The 21,076-nt window shown below is 36.8% G+C and overlaps 1 protein-coding gene across 2 annotated transcripts in view; it reads left to right on the top strand.

The window, feature by feature from the left end:
• Positions 1-21,076, top strand: part of OPRM1 (opioid receptor mu 1) — a 168,367-nt gene that overhangs the window by 43,447 nt on the left and 103,844 nt on the right. The window contains exon 4 of one of the 2 annotated variants that reach the window (XM_047858605.1): positions 259-303. The exons of the other annotated variant lie outside the window; for it this stretch is intronic. Coding sequence (XP_047714561.1) covers positions 259-303 — 45 coding nt within the window. Of the gene's footprint in view, positions 1-258; positions 304-21,076 lie in introns of those variants that run through there. 2 annotated transcript variants of the gene reach the window in all.

The raw sequence follows: 21,076 nt of genomic DNA on the forward strand, positions 1-21,076 counted from the left end.
ATATCTATACTGCATAGTTGATTAGTCATACAAATTCAGAATCTGAAGGACAGGTTTGGGGGGGTTTGTTTGTTTGTTTGTCTTTTTCTGTTCTTAAACCATGAGCCACTATGTTGGGAAACAAAGCTAATTGGATTTGCATGAACTTTTTTAACTGCTTATCTGGAGTTGGTACTTGTAGATGTATTTGTATTTTCTCCAAGAAATATACTATCTATGTCATGTTTCAAGCACATTAGTCAACTTCATATCCTGCAGATCAGAGATCCAATATCAAACCTTCCCAGGGTGTCTGTATTCTGACAACTGTACACTGAGACCATGTCCATACAGCGCAAAGCGAAGAGTTGCCAAATATCAAGGTAATTTGATAAGCCATCTGAGAAAATTCTGTGCCCCAAATAAAGTTTGAATCATGGTTACATAGTGAAGGGCTGCTCAGTCAGCTTTTGCTACATAACAAATCATTCCAGAACATAGCACCCTTAAGCAACCATTTATTTAGTTTGCGCTTCCATAGATCAGCGGTTGGACCTGGGCTGGGCTTCCAGACAGTTCTTCTGGTCTCAGCTGGGCTCACGCTAGGGACAGCAGCAGGTGTCAGAACTGCTGTCAGCTAGCTAGCCTGGGATGACCCCTGCAACAATTGCAGACTGTACGTGGGTCCTCATCTTCCTTGCTGTTCTCATGGTGGTAACGGGTTCTAGGTTTAAGGGGTGGCCAAACAGACCTCACCTCTTGATGGTAGGAGCTGAAGTTACATTGCAAAGGGATGTGGATATAGGGAGGGAAATCATCGTGGCCCTTTTTGCCAACTATCTCTATCGTAGACACGTGCTGCATTGGGTAGGCATAGCTTCCTGAGAGCACAGAACACGTCTGCCTTCCTCCTTCTAGTTCCTCCAGCATCTACCTAAAACAGTGTCTGACACATTAAAAAGTACTCCAAAAATATCTGTGGAATGAATGATGATCAGAGGCCTCATGATATTTCAGGAGATACAGAGGGTAGTAAGGATGACCCCTTTCTTACACAACTGATTGACAACGTCAATGCTTATATAACACTCTGACGTTATTCCCAGCTCTCCCTTCAGTAACTGGAAGCTATTCACAGCAGCATTCTTCATTTTCTACTCTCTAGTCCTCTGACCAAAAGTTCTACTTTTCAAAAAAAAATCGTCACACTCGTACTTGTCTTCTAATTGTATTTCTAACAAGTGCTATTGATGAGGAAGCCAAGAACAGGATTTCGTGCCCTAAAGAGGACTTGGCCCTGGAGAAGCATAAAAAAATAAATAAATAAGGAAAGAAAAGATGTCTCATGTCCTTTTGTCCGTTCCAGGGTTCAGCCTCCCACTCCAGCTGCAGGATTCCATGCCTGATTTATGTTCAGCTCGTTGTCTTTATAGCTTCTGTATTTTTATTAGGGAGAGTCAGGCATAGACATTCACTTTCCATCTGCTCTCAGTGCAATTTAATTTCTCTGTGCATGTACCACCCTGCCATTGCTACTGGACTCCACCTTGCTTCAGAACACTTCCCCCATTTGCTCAGATCAATCCAGGTCACCTTGGACCTGAGATGCTGGCTTGCCTTCACTGCTTGGTTTCCACCCCGACTGCATTCTATAATGCATTTTCTGTTTTGACACCTAAACTATGTCCTTTACTATTTAACATTATACAGGAAAAAAAGCAACTCTTTTAGACAAGTTGGACTGTTATTTAAGGAGCTTGTATTAACCACAACTATAATAATAATGTTGTCTTACATTTATATCACAGCAAACAAATTAAAAAGTGCTTTCGTGTGCACTATTGGCTTCATATAACAACCCTGATGGGTAAATATAAAAAAAAATAAATGCTCAGGGAGGCTAAATGATTATAAAAGATCAAACCACCAGTAAGAGGCAGAACCCAGACAAATATCTGGGCCTCTAATATTAATCCAAAGCTTTCCTCTGCTTTCTTACACAACGCCACATTGTACTCAAATATTACGTGGTCTCACCCAGAGGCTCTCAAATTTTACTGTGAGTATAAGTTCTGAGGAACTTCTCTAAGAAATTCTGGTTCACTGCCTCAAGATCAAGGTGGGGTCCAAGAATCTGCCTTTAGAATAAAACATGAAACTGAAAACTGATTTAAACTGTAACTTTATCCAAATACTACCAAGGTTACCGTTTTGTCTAACCCAGCTACCATTTCAGTCAATCTGATGGGTAAGAATTTTTTCACTAAATGCATCTTGCTAAAGCAAGGTAACGTAGCTATAGTTGGACAAATCCTTAACTTTCTAATGTATCTATCAGTGAGTCTCATAGGACATAGTAATGTAACAGTGATAAAGCTAACATTACGGTACCTCCCGACAGCTTCTTCTCAGTAATATGACAAGTTGAACCCTAAGCCCTCTGGTTACCATTTTTTAAGCATTTTCTTAACGTTTTAATCAAAGTAGCAAGTTAAGAAATTAGGAGATGTTTTACATTTGTATTTACTACAAAGCTCTATTATCCCCAGGTAAACTAAAAGCAGAAGACTATTTTTTAAACCAACTGTGTCAAATACCAGATCTTGATTTTTTTAATAAAACATCTGTGGAAAGATCATTGGAGAAGAAAAAGCATTTCAATTCCATCACAAAAGCCCCAAATGTGAATAGCTCACAAAACTACAGAGCTTGACCTCATTAATGCATATTTTGCTAAACCAAAATGGTTGTTCTTTCAATTCTAGGGTTTAAGAGGAAAATCATTCCAGTTACAAGTGTGTATGTGTGTGTGTGTGTGTTCATGTGCATGATCTTGTTGTGCCTCGTTAAGCATGTGTAGTACTAGAGTCTATTTAGATTTTTTTTTTCAACGTTTATTTATTTTTTTGGGACAGAGAGAGACAGAGCATGAACGGGGGAGGGGCAGAGAGAGAGGGAGACACAGAATCGGAAACAGGCTCCAGGCTCTGAGCCATCAGCCCAGAGCCTGACGCGGGGCTCGAACTCCCGGACCGCGAGATCGTGACCTGGCTGAAGTCGGACGCTTAACCGACTGCGCCACCCAGGCGCCCCTTTTTAGATTTAAAATGAATATTATCTTTAATAAATAGCAAAAGAATTTCATATGCTTCTATAACTTGGCCATAATCTGGGAGGAGAAAATATTGTTTAATTGAAAATATGCTTATTCACAGAAAATATTTGGCTCTAAGGCTATTAGAAATAACACTTACTGACCAGTTTGTGTCCAGTATATCTCACTTAGTCATATGAGGTATGGATTCTTATCTCTACAGTTGAGGAAACCAATGTCTACAGAATTAACTTGCCCAAAGTCATAGTTACAAAAGTAGTGACTGAGGAATGAGTCCAGCTGAATCTGATCTCTATCTATGTGTCCTTCTTCTCCTCCAGTGTGGTTGACACTCTTCTCAATGGTGACTTTTAGAATTAAATTTTAGCATTTACATACTAACAATTCAAACGCACAAAGGTCTTTATGTAGGCTTGTTTAGATGTATTCATAGGATATCTGTGTGTCTGTGTATAAAGATAAACATCAAAATAGATTAATGAATATCATGGGGAATTAGAAATTCAATGACGAGAATTTTGGTTATCATTATATGAGTTCAAATTATTTGAACTAAACTCTTGCCATCATTAAGTCCATGTTGATTCTCACCATATGATAGTATTTGCTTTTCCATAAGTTAAAATTTTTCATTCATGTCAGAGAGGTTCATATAGTGTTTTCATAAATCATATTTATCCTACTAGACAAGGCAACTTGGTGGGTGATGATGCCAGAGGAGACCAGGACAGTGGGTCAGGTGAAAGTTTGAGTTGGCATGCTATGTCTGTCCAACATGTGATGGAGCAAGCCCCCTTCATCTTATAAAAACTCAGTTTGCTCAACTCACACATAAGAGGACTGAACCAGAAGATTGTTCTGTCTACCAGAGCCATACGGGGATCATGAATTGGCTAGTGGTCTTCCTGAATGAATACCCTCATCTTTCAGGGAGGGTACCCATTTTACATTTTACGTTTTAAAGATTAGATTAACTAATATAATTACTGCAGCATTCTTCTGTGCTTGTTGTTTCAATTGACGTAACTAACTGATAAAATAAAGCAACATATTTAGCTTTAAAAAACTAACTTTAAATGAGATGTTATTATTTGGCTAACCTTAAGTGGTGAGTTGATATTTCATAATCACTTATCATGGAAAAGTCCTCACATGGAAATTGAGTGCTTTGGAACATGTCAGTCTTTATTCTCTATCTGTATTTATATCTTGGGAGCTAAATATGAAGGGTGGACATTTTGCTCTTTTAACTTTCTACAACACATTTATTATTCTACCTATATGAACTTGAAATGCAGTGACATATTATTATTTTGCTTTTGCATTTTTTTCCTCATCCCAAACAAACTGACCATCTGAATATAAAGGACCTACCACAAACCAGTCATTAATTTTTGAATGCCATTCAACCTATTTTTTGATAAGCTGCAATAAATCTTTTCAAATTGCTAGTTTTCCACATAGCAAAAGGATTTGGGGAATGACACTATGAGAAGTACAAGTTTCTCAAATAAAACATGTCTTAATTTTTCCTTTCTAATTATTATTTTCATGGAAGTCAAGAACCTAGAGCCACAAATTTTGTTGCCCTTCTCCTTTTACACTAAGGAATTTCTTTCTTATATAATGGAGTTTCTGGCTTTGACATGAGTAGAAACTTTCATGACAAAAGGAAATATTAGAACACGATACTGCAATAAAAGCACAGACATACACACACACACACACACACACACACACACACACGGTGAGGGTAAGGGGAGTCTACAAACAGGATTCATGTTGAGTGCTAAATCATTGTAATAGTACTTTTTCAAAACATGAATGGTTTTCATGATCAACATATGCAAAAGATTATAATGCCAACTCTTAAGACCCCATATGAGTTTGATCTTCTGCATTACCAGTGATGTATCCTGAAGGAACGAATACCCATAAATATTACTTTACTAACCATACCTGGGTGTGAGTCTATTTTACATTTAATTTAATGTTTGTTGCTTTACTACTTGTGAATCAAAGGAAATGAAGTTTTTCTTTCCATAATACCTGAACTCATTAGGAACACATGCAAATAAAGAATTAGCCAGATAAATTAGCTACATATAATTATCAAATATTGAATAAATATAAATATAAGCTGCAAGTTTCATTGTGATTTAGAATAATGGCTCTGTCAGTCCAAGAATGAATATGGAGAAAAATAATTCATGTCATTTGTCTATAATGCACAGAATTTATAAAGTAAGAAGGTAGAAAGAAAGGAAAGGAGGGAGAGAGGGAGGGGAGGAAGAGGGGAGGGAGGGAAGGAGGGAAGAGTATATCAGCCACATTCTTCCTCCTATTCTGTTTTCCACATAGACACCAGAAATCCTAAGGATACCAGAAATCTAGAAAATCTATTAAGCCCTACCTAATTTTCCCCTTTTTTTCTACCCACATTATCAAATCTTCATAAAGGTCAATAGAGATAGAGATGATCCAGAATCCCAAATGGTATGCCTAAGTCCCTTAAAACATTGGAAATGAGTAATTTTTGCTTACTGTGGTGAAATATTTACCTCTAAGACATTTGATAGAAAAGCAAAAAAGTAAAGGCTAAAGAAAATGACATTAAGAAATAAGAATATTTTACTCAAGAAAAACCAAATTATTAAAAAAAAACCTTAACAAGAAAATGCAGTGAATAGTGGATGTGGAAGGGAATGTGGTCATTACATATTTGACAATACAATCACGTATGTAACCCATCCTATAATTTACCAACCCAGCAAGAATAGTTCACTCTTTCTGTTCTTTTTTCTTCATCATGTTAGCTAAAATGTCTTTATATTCAAAAATCCCCAAATATAATTATATAGGCGTTCATTCAAATTCAAAACATCAACTTTAAAATTGATTTTCTTCAGCTACACTTCGGAAATGGAAGAGGAACCTGTCACTCTTAGAACCTTGCAATGCTGCAGACCGAAGCTTGCAATATGGCAAGCATACATGTTACTGAAAAGTTTTCTGGCTATTTCAGAAATTCAGAGGGACAAGGAGACTCTCAAATGACTACACTATAAGTAAAGATCAACATCTAAATCCCATTCATGCAATTGGATTTATCAAGCATATGCAAAATATTCACAGTTCTTAAGTGATGGGAACTGAAAACAAAAAACAAAAAACTAAAGATCGATTGTCTAGTCCAAACTTCCTTATTCTACAAACAGGGAAAGTGTAGGCCAGAAATGTACTTTTTTTTTTTTTCAACGTTTATTTATTTTTGGGACAGAGAGAGATAGAGCATGAACGGGGGAGGGGCAGAGAGAGAGGGAGACACAGAATCAGAAACAGGCTCCAGGCTCTGAGCCATCAGCCCAGAGCCCGACGCGGGGCTCGAACTCACGGACCGCGAGATCGTGACCTGGCTGAAGTCAGACGCTTAACCGACTGCGCCACCCAGGCGTCCCTGGAAATGTACTTTTTTGACTATATGCTTTTTTTTTTCCAAATATGAAAGATGATAGTGAGAATCTTGTCAAATATCTGGCTTTCAAGTAGAGTTTAAGAAAACTTTTATGACTAAAACAAAGTCAGTTATTATGTATTGTATATACTCTAGTATATATAAATTTAATTAAACATTTCAACAGGTAAGGGAACACTTTATAATTAGGTAAGGATAGCAGATACAATATAAAATCCAACAGTCTAGGTGGCTGATTGATTTATCCAGATTCTGCCACCCATCAGCTGAATGCTTCTGAGTAACCTCTGGAACTCTCCAGTTTCAACTGCTACTTCTGTGAGAATAGTGGTATTTGTAGTAGCTAGCACTTAGTTTTGACTTGAACGTGTTGGATCATAGTCCGTGCACTTTGCCAGGCAACTGGCTAGCATTACTATTATTCTAAGCCACTCAGTGAAGCTTTACACTTATCATCTCCTTCCTTCTCTTTTCCCCAAGAGACTAAATTACAGCTTTTATAAAGAAAATTTAAAAGGAATCAGATAATGGTGCCAAAAGGAATCATAAGGTTGATCTTAGCTAAGTCTTCTCAACATTGGCACTGGTGACATTTTGGGCCAGCTAATTCTTTGTTGTGGGGGAATGTGCACTTCAATGTTCAGCAGCATCCCTGGCCTCTATCCACTAGATGCCAGTATCACCCACCTACCCTGTTATGACAGCTAAAATGTTGCCAGACATTGCCAAATGTCCCCTGGGATGGGGGCAGGGGGCGGAAATGAATTGAGAACCACTGCTCTAAACTGATAGCTGTGTGTAACTGATCAGTGCCCAAACTAGGAGCTAGACCCCAGGTGTTCTGTGAAACAGCACACCGATTTCTCAAAAGAAATCTTCCTTCTGCGCTGCTAACCAGTTGCAAAGACTACGACTCAATATTAATGGAAGACAAGAGGAAAGGAAAATTCTTCAATCTTTCTTTTATTTGAAGGTTCTCTCTCAGAGAAAAGATTTTCAGCCTGAAACATTATTAAGAAAGGATTAAAGGTCAATAAGGGTGAGGATAGTGTTCAAGGATCCTGGGAGGCTCAGAATGAGGTCAAGTCTCTTGGATGTTGTGACCCAGTAAGAGAACTTGTAAATGAAACACAGTGAAACCCAAATCATAATCTCAGAAGCAAAGAAGAATGGGAATTAGTCCTGGAAAACTAGTGGAAAGAAATAGAGTCACTGTTTTAATGGTTATTTTGTAGCAACTAAAAAGCACTGAATATTGAGCTTTGTACTAATTATTTTTAGGACCTAGATCATATTATTAATATATATTTTGAGAATACTTAGAAAGGAAACAATAACCTCTAGGAGGTAAGATAATACCTCTAGAAATTAGTTATGGTAAAAGGAATCTTGTTTTCTTAGAGGACAAGGAAATCAGGTAAGCACAGCATCAATGGTGTTTTTAACAGGAGATTTGACAAACTCTTGCTAGTTTTTGTAATGTTATAGTATGTTGAATTATGATCTGGATATAATGGTATAATGAGTTAGGTTTATAAATTTGAATGGATTCCCATCTTAACAGTCCCAGTCTTAGATGATAGGATAAAGAACCAATGTACTAGAAGAGTAAGCAAAACCTACAACTATAGTATTTACTAGAGAAAAAGTTTAGTCTGAAAATCCAACTACAGACACACAGAATGTGAGTCATAGCAGATATGAAAAAAAAAAGTTACAGATCCTATTTCATGGACCAACAATATGATAGAGGCCATTTTTGAACTATTGCAATTATAGATAATCACATCAACAGAAGTCTAGTGTCCAGAGCCTAAGAAATGTTAGCTTCTCTCTACTACACCACATTTTTTAGGAATGAAATAAGCAAATTATAATGTGTTCAGAGATGGACACCAAAAAGGTGAAAGAAGTTAAAATTCCTCAATATGACAAATGGTTGAAGTAACTGCACCTGATTCCCTGAGAAATAGAAGACTCTAAGAGGACAAGGTACTTCTCTTTATATACTTGAAGGGACATGAAGAGGGAATTAGATTTATTCACCACAACTCCACTAATTAAAGCCAACGGGTGGAAGCTATGGGGAAAGGGATTGCAATACAACCAAAGAAAGACTTTTCTAAGCCTTGAGATTCAAGGACTGCCTTGTTGCTGATTAAATCAGTAATAAATAAACAAACAAACAAACAAACAAACAAATACAATTTCTTAAATTCCCTTCAGGGGTAGTAAACAAACTCCAGCCATTGTATGGATAGAGATTAAAAGTGCCTCAAGTAAGCTTCAGTTTGAATCTAAAAGTTTTTCAAAACTCTATTGTTCAAAATAGGCTAAAAAAATAACCCAAGGGGATTTGCTAGTTGACTTCCTGAAAACATAAATAAATAAATAAATAAATAAATAAATAAATAAATAACAGTTCAAAAAGCTGTTGACAAAATTGGAAAACTGATGGTAGATTAAAATAGTGTATCACTGTCAAATGTCAAATATCCTGAAATCTGTAACAGTACTGTGGTTATGTCAGGAAAGAAGCCCCGTCTTAGAAAATGGCAGGGACTTACAAGTTTCCAAAGGAGGTATCTCAGCAAGCAAGCAGGTTTGGCACTGTTCCACGGGTACCAAAATAGACAATGTGATTCAATGGACCAGAGGAAACAATATCAATGCTCGCTGTACCCCTTTGGGAAGAAGTAACCAGACTCCAAAGAAGGTGACTGAGCAAGCAAACAGGTTGTCTTGCCACAACTCTTTAGATGCCAAAAGTAGACCAAATGTCAGACGGTTTAGCACTCACAGCACAGCAAACAGCAGACGCTTCACAATAGCTGTGTCTCCTCTGCCCCCACCCCATAGGGCAGTGGGATGGAACCATCTGCACACACGATGGGTCACAGTTAAGGAACCCAGAGCTAAAGTCTCAGCCCCTTTTGGGGCAAGCTTTTTCCTCCCTAGGAAAAAGCACTTCACAGGGCAATCAGCGCTGTGGTCACCTTGGCCTACCTACTTGCCTGTGTGACCATCTGGAGAAACTGTTCCAGGTCAGAGGATAGGTAAGCTTTGCAGTTGGGCAGTCAACAAGGATGTGCAGGAAACCCAGAGCGCCTGGCAGACTGCCTTTCCAAATGGTGATCATGATCTTTCTATTCCTTATTCTTAGGAAACATGTTGAAATATTTAGTGATAAAAAAGTCAAGTTAGTATCAAATAGTTCAATAAGATTGTGTGTGTGTGTGTGTGTGTGTGTGTGTGTGTGTGTGTGTAGAAGGAGAGGGAAGAAAAGAATAGAAAGCAAATGATGAACAAATGAGATAAAAAGTTAATAGCAGGCGAATCCGAGTAAAGTAAAGGTACAACTGTTCTTTGTACCTTTCTTATTCTTGCATTTTTCCTGAAGTTTGAAATTTACCAAAATAAAGTGTTTATGGTAAGTTATACTTACAGTAAGTTACACTTACTATATAAACACCTCCTTTTCTTCTCACCAAAAACTATAGTAACAATAACAGCAACAAGTACTTGTTAAGTACAAAATCTATTTCTTTTCCACAATTCTCCCCCCTTATTTGAAAATCTCAAGCCACATTTTTATGTGTGTGAACAAATTTCCTGGTATTGCTCAATATGTATGCCAGCTTTACCGTGGAGGTGGGGGTGGAAAAATTCCTGTATTTCAAGTCAGTTGCTTCAGAAAAAAATCCATTAATTTTGAGAATTGGGTGAAAAATAAAGATTTCTTTCTTTAGAAATAAAGAATATAAAAAGTATCGCAAAGAGAGACACTGCTTTTCTTTTGAAAATTTTGTCAGGTCGTGAATAATTGGAGGCTAAAGAAGGAGGAAGAGGGTCAAGAACAGAAGGAGATAAGGGGGTTTGGATTAAAATGTATTTTTTCAAAGAAGCCATCAATAATATCTCTTTGAAGGCTAGTGTATAATTCTTATTCATTAACCTTATTCATTAGCCATATTCATAATGATCCAAGAGATTATTTGTGATGACCCAAGAGATTAATTAATGTCTTGACAATTACGAAAAGCTCTGAGGGTCCCAGGTGAAAGTATACTGAGGACCCTCAGTGCAGCTCTGACATACAGAGCTGCTGCCCATAAATGCCCACATACAGGAGACGTCCCATAAATGTGCACTGCTACCCAATTTGAAATGCTCATTTTTTTCTTCTTTTTTCTTCTTTCAGCTGGAAAATTTGGAAGCAGAAACTGCTCCATTGCCCTAAGTGGGTCTCATGCCATTCAGACCCTCACTGAGCTTAAAAGGCACCATCTCCGTGGAAGTATGTCGTTGCAGGAACATGTGGGAGGCTCTAGTTTCCTAGGAAAGTGCCTGCTTCTGAGTCATCAAAACTTGATCCTCTGTGGCCACTCCACTCTGCACATGAGAGGGACATCTAAACTAAGTGAAGTGCTGGGAAAGAGAGAACTAGACCGCACTGAAGAGTCCAGTTTGTGTACATAATCCCGAGGAAGATGCCCAATAGGACAGAAACACACCGTGGTATGTGAACTGAGGTCATCCTAGAAGGTGACCCCTTTGTGTGTAATATTTTGTTTGCAAGCAAACATTGATGGCCTCATCAAAGAAAACGCCCATCAATTGTTAAATTCACCATAACGACATGAAAAGTAAATGCTACCTCTGATCAAAGGACCTTGTGTGGAAAGTCCAAGACTTTCTAGTCTTCTGTAAGGAATACTTTGTTCTACTTTTTACCTTTAATATTAACCTTAAAATTATCTTCTGGTTAAGACATCATGTCCACCTTCAAGTCTTGGTTTTGTATTCTTTAAAAGAATAACATCCCTTACCTAGTTCCACATAATTGCAAGAGAAGAAATTAACATGAAACGTAATCTGAAAGCCAGAAATGTGTCAGCTGCAGAAAGGTTGATTCTTGCACACTGAAAGTACTTCCTGAGAGTCTTAGTGGGAGACTGTCCATTCTAAGGCTTTCAGTGGTTTACTCCCTAGTTTCAACTGTGCAGTTTCCTTCTTCTATCTAAGTATTCATAAAAGGTAACAGTGGATCAGTGAGTTCATCATTGCATCTGTGCAGGAAGTCAAGCATTAAAATGTACTTACTTTTCATTTCTCTGTAGTTTCTCCATACTGCATGCTCCCTTTGCATATTATTTTCTCTCTTTTTTTTTTAACTCTGCTCAGAATACTTATGCCTTTTGAATCAATGTGATAAAATGACAGGTTTTTTTGGTTGATTTTCAGAACACTTTAAGCCTTTTGAAAAATATGGATCCAATAAGCTTAATCTCAAAGCAGAAAGACTCAAATGACCATAGATAAAAATGGCTATCTTTTCACTCCTGTGTAGTTCCTTGGACATGAAATATTAACAATGACCCAAGAATATTTTCCTGAAGATTGTGTTTATATAATGTCACCACCAGTATGTTGGTCTTTCTGATCTTTGCTAAATTATGTCAAGATTTTCTTTGTAAAATTTCAGTCTTATAATCAATTTCTCTAAGACAATTCTACTCTATGGTTTTCTTTGTTGTAACACACAGTAGAGATTAGGCAATCGCCCGTTTTATTTTATCTATGTAGATAGTCAAGTTAGATGCCTCATGCCAAAAAGCCCTCCACTTTGAACTTTTGTCTGTATTAATTAGATGAATCAAGCACACTGAAGTTATCTATGAAAACATCATAGAAAACAGGGTGCCAGCTTCCCTTATAAGAATATTTCTGACTCTACAGGCTGCCAGTAGGTTCAATGTTAAAATCTGTGTCTGTCCCTCAATATAATAAGGCACAAATATGCACCGGACATCCAGAGGCAATGTTTCAGGAAGACAGCTGTCTTGGATCAAGATAACTAAATTTACTGTCTCAGATCTAGTTGGCTGTAGTTAATGTGGACCCAATACATATACCCATTGGATGAGAAAAAAACAAAAGCCAAGATAATATTTTATCTTGAATATTGAAGTCTTATATTGGCCTCTAAAAACCTATTTCTCAAGTATCATGTCCTAGAATGGATATGCATTATTTTTTTATTTTTTTTCTGATCAGAGTAATTAAAACTGGAGCCTTAAAAATTTTTAGAATGTTAAATAAATGCATTTGTGTATAAATACATATATGCATATATACACTATTAGATATTTCACAAGTAAAAGGATAATTCAAATAAAACACAATAAGGGAGAATAAAGTATCTGTATGTAAGTCACTAGGGAGGAAAATTCTTCCCTTTAATGGGCTGTAATAACAGAGGTTCTCTCAAGAGATGAAGTATTACTGCTTTCTGCCCATAGGATGTTTCTCAACAATCATTATTTCTGCCTAAGGACCAGCTTTAGTTAAGACATTCTAAGGTAAGTAACAAATAGGTGTGTTTTTTCAGTAGTTTTCATTCAAAACCATTTTTTATCAGAAATTTGCTAGAACTACCTTGCTTTTCCATGACAAATAGGGAAGTGCCAGCCCTGACTCAGTCTGATGAGCTTAAGTTCCTTATGAAATCCGAATATAAAGAAAATGCAATGTTCTGCTTTGTTCTTCCTTCTCATTTTACCTTCCTGTCCTTATGGATAGGATTTCTTCTGGCTTGGCATTCCAGTAAAGGAGACTGTAGATGTGAACTAAGGATAAGACATAGTAGCCTCAGCTTCTCACCCTCTCTATGAGCCACACATGCCCCTGCTGTGGCTGTGCATATACAGCCACAAACACTACCCTTTTCATAGAAATATCCACCCATAGGAAATGGGTGTCTTCAGAAATCCTCACTGCCATTGTAAAAGCATCAAGATTTTTGCTGAGATTCTCAACAGAATTCTTTTTCTCACAAGCCATACTGCTTGGCTGAAGGGAAGGGATGGAAAGAAACATGAACTTTCATCAGTGCCTTGTCCCAACCACTGTATTTTCCCTCATATGAGATGCTTCAGGATCACAGTGACAGAATATGGTATCCAGGTTATATTTAAGACTACTGCCATTAGGACATTAGAGCCTAAGAGTAATGAGTCAATTAAAGGGTCTGCTTTGTGACATCCAGTCAAGAGCCAGTTAAATGTAATTAGAAAGAATTTCAACCTAGTCATTGGTTACCCCTGAGATCAAACTAAAACCACAAGGAAGTATGTACATTACTAGCTGTTCAAAAGTAAGCAAAACCAAATTGCAAAAGTTTAGTGCACTGTGGTGTGTGGCAAATAAATATTCAACCTCTTGCCATGTAATGCCATGGCATTTTTTAAAGGAGTCAGAACGTAAGTCAAGTTCAATTTAATTTACACAATATTTTTGTGTCCAAGACACTTAAGTTACAAACATAACGACCATTGACACTGAGATTTTAGGATTACAGAAAATGGGTTGAGGGTGGGCTGAAAATGCATCCTGTAACAAGGTACTTTTCAAAGAACATTGACTAGCTGCACGTACATTTAAAGGAATTTTTAAGACTCAGAAAAAATTAAATATATAAATCTTTGAAAGCATGTCTTGATTCAAATATGTGAAAAGATGATTCTAGACCCTGGGCACATATTCAGAGAAGGATCAGTTTGGGGGTGGGGTTGTTCCCATTACATATTTAATGCAAATTTAATACTATACTTTTTCAATTCGCTTTGCATTGTCTGTAACCTTGTATGAAGTGAGAATTCCATTGAAATCTGCACTTGGAATTGCACTTAAACTTTACAAATTTACAGAGGAAATTAGGACAACTACTGCTTCATCTGCTCTTTGAATGAGGTTCAGGTTTGCATTTCGTGACCAACTCACTCGAAAACTAATGCTTGGAGTTCTGAGTCCCGAGGTCCCAGAACCCACACCTAGAAAAAACAGCCCTGTGATTTCATGTGGTACAAGGTATGAACTCTTTCTTTCTCTCTCAAGCTCCAGAAACTTAAAGTCTCTGATCCATTCACATCTAGAAAAGTACCCCATCTGCTTGAAGACAAAATAAAACTCCATGCAATAGAAAAAGATGTTCCTGGAGTGTACTACCAGCCCTAAGACAGTGCAAAAGGTTTATTATTTATTTGGGGGAAATTAGTTAAGAATCAAGTAGAACCAATAAGGGGTAAGCAGGGAAGGAGAGAGTGTCTTCATTTTTATCATTGTCCCATCAGACTTATTTGGCATCATACTTCACTACCACCCAGAGGACCTGGTTGGCACTACTACCCTTTATACTAAAAGACTGTCTTTAAAAATCGTGCAAACATTTTGCAGAGCAGGTAGTAATCTACTCAAAGCTGCGGTGGTTCTTTAGGACATATTAGACCAGAAACAGAACCTACATAAAACAAGCAAGTTTTACAGCTCTGTGTTTCAATAAAACCCCTACATACTTGTGGAAAGAACACAAAACAGCCCTCTGTAGTATGAAAATTGCCCAATATTAATTTTAACAGCCCCAAATGTCTCAATGTAAGCATAGATACGTTTCTATTTTTCAGACGGAGTATCTTAGGTTTTGATTTTGAAATAATGGTAGTCTTAAATATATGTCATAAGGGGAGATGCTCATAATTTTTGCAGTAACTGAATTTGCCTCTGTACACCTCAATAACTGCACACACATCTCAATGATTTGTTGTCATTCGGAGCTATCTCCTTAGTCAAACATTGTTTTCTTCTCCCCCTACAATTATGTGTATGAAATCTAAACCAGTGTAACTAGAAAAAGAAAAGGCTTATTGCCTAAGTTCCAACTAATAGTGTCACATTCTTAGTGATGTATGCACTGCCTGAAAAGAATAAATGTATATTTGTTCATTTATGGTTTCAGAGAAAGAATATAGAGGTCTTTCTGGAGACAGTGAGGAAAATACATCTTTGTATTGTCACATGCCTTGTAATAGGAATGTTTAGCAACAAAAATCCTCCAGGAATAGGTGGATTACCTATTTATTATTTAATAGGTGAATTATTTAATAAGAATATTATTTATCAGTTAATAGGTAGTTTAAACATTACCTACAACTTCCTTCTTATTTTGCTATTTGATTTCTTAAAGAACCTAAATCTTGAGAATAGGCTATAATATATACATTTAAGTCTCTTAGGAGATATTTCTATTGTTTTCCTTCCAATACATAAATGTTTTATTTAATTAGTATTACCCACTAAAGTTAGAAAGTCTCTACTGAATACAGAGGGTTATAGAATGCCAAATGGAAACGAGAGAAAAAGGGATACAAACAGAGGAAGATTTGAGAAGAGAAAGGGAAGGAATAGAGAAGACACTATGTTCCTGAGAGCCTGGGTAAAACTGAACATGGTCATATACTCTGAACAACCATAGGTGAGCTTCATTAATATAGACACAGCAAAAATAGTTGCAATTACTGAGCCCCGGAGAAAAGGGAGAGATCACATTTGTGTGACCCGATGACTGATTTTACTATCCATCGTGGAGGACACAGCAGATGAATCACTGAGAAAAACAGCAAATTATTTTCCCTCATTTTGAGGAGGGAAGTAATGTCCCAACACTACATGGTATTTGCAACATTTATATGTCTCATTGGCTCCCCTTTCTATGGTTCCCTCAGAGAAGGGCTTCTGGGACACAGAGATATTTTCACATCCCATATCTGGTTCTGGCATAATGTCACTGCCCCCACTGCTAGGGCATCAAAACAACCAAGCCTAGAGATCCATTGGTGCTTCTTTGGGTCTGCAAATGCCTACGTAGATTTGGCTTCCACAGATATTCCCAGTTCTGAGTTAGAAAGGACCAGTTACAGGCATATAGTCTATATTATCCCCTCAAAAGATCGCTAATCAGACGCTAACCTGTGGATTCCACTGGTTTTTGAGTGACATGGTTTTTACTTTCCCAGAATAATACAATGCAATTTGCATGAAGTTTCCATTATATGGCATAACATTAAGATGTGGTATTAATTTCTCCAGTTTTCCTGACAGAGTAGTACACATGACTTTTTTTCTTGCCATGGTCAAGACATCATGTTTTAAAATTAGTGGACATTATTGCCTAAAGAGTCTGACTACCAGAGACTTCCAAAAGAGATTTCCCATTTATAACCAGATGTTATAGGCAGCCAGATGTTTCAGACTGCCTATTCCTTATTTGCCAGCTTTTTGAGGGTTTTTTTGTTTATTAGTTGCTTGCTTAGCTGGTTGATTTGGGGAGGGTTGTTGTTGTTGGCTTATTTTTTGTGGCTGTTCAGAATTTTTTACTTCTCCCTGGGATATTTGTCATCACACACATGCATGCTCTTCAATTTTCTCTGCTCAATGGATTTCCCTTTGTAATGACCAGGGTGGGAGGTCATCATTGCCAGAAGAGAGTAGAAAATCCAGACATACATTTGCTCATGGTTTGACATCATGGTGGGCCACCTACATTTCCCATTTCATCCAATAATATCCCCCTTCTCTATATCATTTTGACTTTAGAGTCAGTCAGAACTCAACCCTTAATATCCTGACTAGCACAAGAAACCTATCAGTTGATTGTTTTCCTGCATCTCTGCAAGTGGTAAACCTGATTCCTATTCCTTGCTCTTGCCTCTGCAGGAGTCCATTCAAAAAACAGAAAAATAACAAGGCCTTCCTGTTATTCTTTGGCTGTGAGACAATTTGTTCCCATCTGCCCCCAGGCTCACCCAGTGTTCTTACTCAGTAGGAAGCTGCTACTGATCATTGCTGTATTAGCTCAAAACTCATTTGCCTTATGAAATCCATGGCCCTTATTTCTCAAGAGAATAGAGAAAAACAATAGGCCTCCTACCCAGCTAGGCACTTTCCATGCAAGCCACTACATCTATATAAATTAGGTTCAAATAGCATCAGGTTATTTTCGAGATTTACAAACTCAATATTGCAAATAGTAGAACCTGGCAAGTAGCTCTTAGGATCCCCTTGCTGCCTGTCAGTCAGTTGCATAACTTCTACATGGATTAAGTGAGGGGGGGGGGGGGGAGGAAACAACAAGAAAAACTTATGTTTACATCAACAACTGCTGCGTGATTTTTGTTTGTTTTGATAAATTTCATCCATTTACTAAGGATGCTGATTACATGATTTCTTTTTCATTTTTATTATGAAATTCTTCCTTTTCTGAGAATGAACTAAATCATTTTTTAATATTTATTTATTTTTAAAAAGAGCAGGGAAGGGTCAGAGAAAAAGTGAGAGAAAATCCCAAGCAGGCTTCGCACTGTGAGCGCAGAGCTCAACGCAGGACTCGAACCCACAAACCATTATATCATGATCTGATCCAAAATCAAGAGTCTAACATTTAACCAACTGAGCCACCCAGGCACCCTTGAACTAAATCTTATCATAATGAAATTCATAAATCAAATTGTATAATACAATTCCTAATAATGACTGGTGATCCCTTTATTTTAAGTAATGTTCATTACGATACAATTCCAGTGAGATCCAAAAGCAGGAATAGGTCACTGAAGTTACTTCACCAGGATGTAGCTTGGCCCATAAGCATAGATATGCACATAAAAATATGAGTATCTCTTTTAAAGTATCATTTTCTTATAACAATGCTGAAGCTTCTGGTAGGAAATTGGGAGATCAGTTTGGTTGTTTTCTTATTGATCCTGAAGACCATTGAAGTGACCATGCTGGTTGTTCTCTAATAGGCTAGTTTCCCACTTAGAGACAGCTGGACGGTAAGCAGTTAAAGACACCATGGGGAAAAAGCCACCCTATACTTCATGCAGAATTGAACGAGAGGAAAGGGGAAATCCTCTAAATGCTAACTGCCAGGTAACAGCCACTGTGTTTCTGGCATAAATTTAAAAGCAAGAAGTGTTTCCTCTCGCTCTGGTTTTGCATAGTGCACAGATATCTTTGTAAAAAGTAGGAAATTAATCTTAGATTGGATCTATAAACTAGTCATTTTTTTTTTACTCTGTTGTGTTAAAAGAGCATAGTTTTGACCTCTAGCTGTATTTTGTAATATTTTGAAGTCTAAGAAGCTCTTGTCAGCACTTTATAATGTTGGAGACTCCCACACACAAAAGCAATTTGAGTGTTAAGTGCCCACTGTGTGAGAAAATTCATAATGGGAAAAGTAAAACGTCAATAATATTTTTGATGTGTATTTTGTTTCCTAAGAACATCTATATTCATTTGAAAAAAAGTTTCTATACATTTTCTCAAGCATATTTATTTAGTTCTTGGCTGGATGAACAGGTGACTTCCCGAGCTGTTGGGAATATCTCTGCAGCCTCTTGAAGATCAGAGGACTCTGTGATTCTTGAAATGTCTGGTTTGGTTGAACTTTCTGTTACCGATAAGGTCTTTACATTATGTGGCATTTTTGAACATAATTATCATGGACACACACACACTTAACAAAATGGAGCCTTGGAAATTGTATGGAAATTGTAATCAAAATAAAAAGCGATCAATGAAATAAAATTTACTAAGAACTTAGCTCCTTATTTGGAAGTCCAGCATCAACAAATTAATTGCAAGCTCTTTTACATTTATACTCGGGAAATAAAATGAAATTTAGAAAATGCTTTCAACTATACATTCTCTACTTAAAATCTTCATTTGAACTTCAAATTATGCTTTTATCTCCACCCAAACCATTAATTTCACTATAAAGTCTGAATGGTCATAAATTCTGATTCCATAAAATTCAATGCTACAACTTATAATTTAATACTCCCACCATAAAAATTGCTGCTCTGTGAATATAAGAATATAAATTCCTATTAATTTAATGAGAATTTTAAAAAAGAAGTGCCAGTTTCCACTAACACATCCTTCTCTTGGCCATACATTTCCCGAATTTTTCATTTAATTAATAATAATTCTGAAAACTTAAAACAAGTGATCTTGTTGCTTTTATTTTGTTCTGTTAAATGAAAAAAAAAATTGCAAGTGGAGCTTTAAAAAAAAAGAAATTGGAAAATCTGTTTAATCAGATGTAACATCCAAGCTTTTAAAAGGTGTGAATCTAAGCATTGGGTGCTCTGTCACTTGTCATTCAATTTTTTGTAACACTAATGACACATTTTTGTTTTCCAAAGATAATTAGGATAATTTCCATTAGCAAAGGAGAGGAGGTGTGCTGCAGGCTTTTAATTATATTTGAAATTCAAGTAACTAAAAACAGTTTAAAAAGATACCCATGTTTCCATGGGAAAAATCAAAATATTGCTTAAAAATATGTTTTGTTAAATGAGATTCTCTGTGGTTGATTTGGTACAAATATTTTTGTACAGATTCTCTCACACGCTGCCCACAAACTACTTTTTTCCCCAGCAATAAAAATGGCAGCAGAAATGTTGCTTCCTTTTTCTATAGTTCGAAGTCAAACCTACCAGAAGCAATCAACTGTCTATGCATTGATTTTGTTCTCACAGCTCCCATTCAGAGGTCTGACAAAAAAGCTGAATTGATCATTTTCCTTGAACATGTTGGGGACAAAAGGAAAGAAACAGATCTGCTGCTCTACATATGGATTCAGCTTCTATGCAGCACATATCCAAAGAGCTGATTATAGAAATGCCAAGTGGTAGCGTAAAAAGAGGGTCTAGAATAGTTCATGTTTTACAGATTTTCTACCCAAGTAAATGAAATGATAACCACACCATTAGAAAAATAGTACAAAGACCATAGATTTAACGGTGGGCACAACATGCTTCCTGTGTTTAAGACCTTCCCTAAATCTGCCCGCAGCACAATAAATCAAAAATATTTACCTAGGTGTCTGTATTTCACCTGTGTGCCCTTGCCAGGAAAATAGAGACAAATGAATACAGTTGACCTTGAACAACATGGATTTAAACTGCACGGGTCTATTTATAACTGGGTTCTTTTTCAATAAATACAGTATAGTCTTGTAAATGTATTTTCTCTTCCTTATGATTTTCTAATAACATTTTCTTTCTCTAACTTACTTTATTGTAAGAATACTGTACATAATATGTGTAACATATAAAATATGTGTTAATTGACTATGCTATCTCTAAGGCTTCCAGTCACCAATAGGCTATAGTTAAGCTTTTGGGGAGTCAAAAGTTTTATGCAGATTGCCAACTGCATGCTGGGGGGGTGGGGTTGGTCAGTTCCTCCAACCCCCTCATCCCTGCCCCCCCACGTCGTTCAAGGATCAACTGTATAGTTTTGGTTGTGGTAACACCAAAGAGAAATGTTTAAAAATATATAGCATTCTTTCCATGTTGATGGTCTGGTAGTTTTTCTTTAGTTTTTTGTTTGTTTTCTGGTTTTAATTAATGTCTTGGTCCCATCAGAATGTCTTTTTAATTATAGAAAAATAAATATTTCCATTTTCAGTAAAGACTAAGCTATCATTTTACACTTTATCCACATTTCCAGATAGGAGAGGATAGTCAGCTTTAACTTTCAAAAGAATGAACTGTCAGATCCCAGTGGTCTCACGGGCAGATCAAAATGTTGACTTGTACATCAAACAGTGAGCACAACAGTATATTATTTTTACATTATTCCCATTTGACTGTTGAGGATAATTG

The sequence above is a fragment of the Prionailurus viverrinus genome, chromosome B2 (assembly GCF_022837055.1).
Source record: "Prionailurus viverrinus isolate Anna chromosome B2, UM_Priviv_1.0, whole genome shotgun sequence".
NCBI lineage: Eukaryota > Metazoa > Chordata > Mammalia > Carnivora > Felidae > Prionailurus > Prionailurus viverrinus.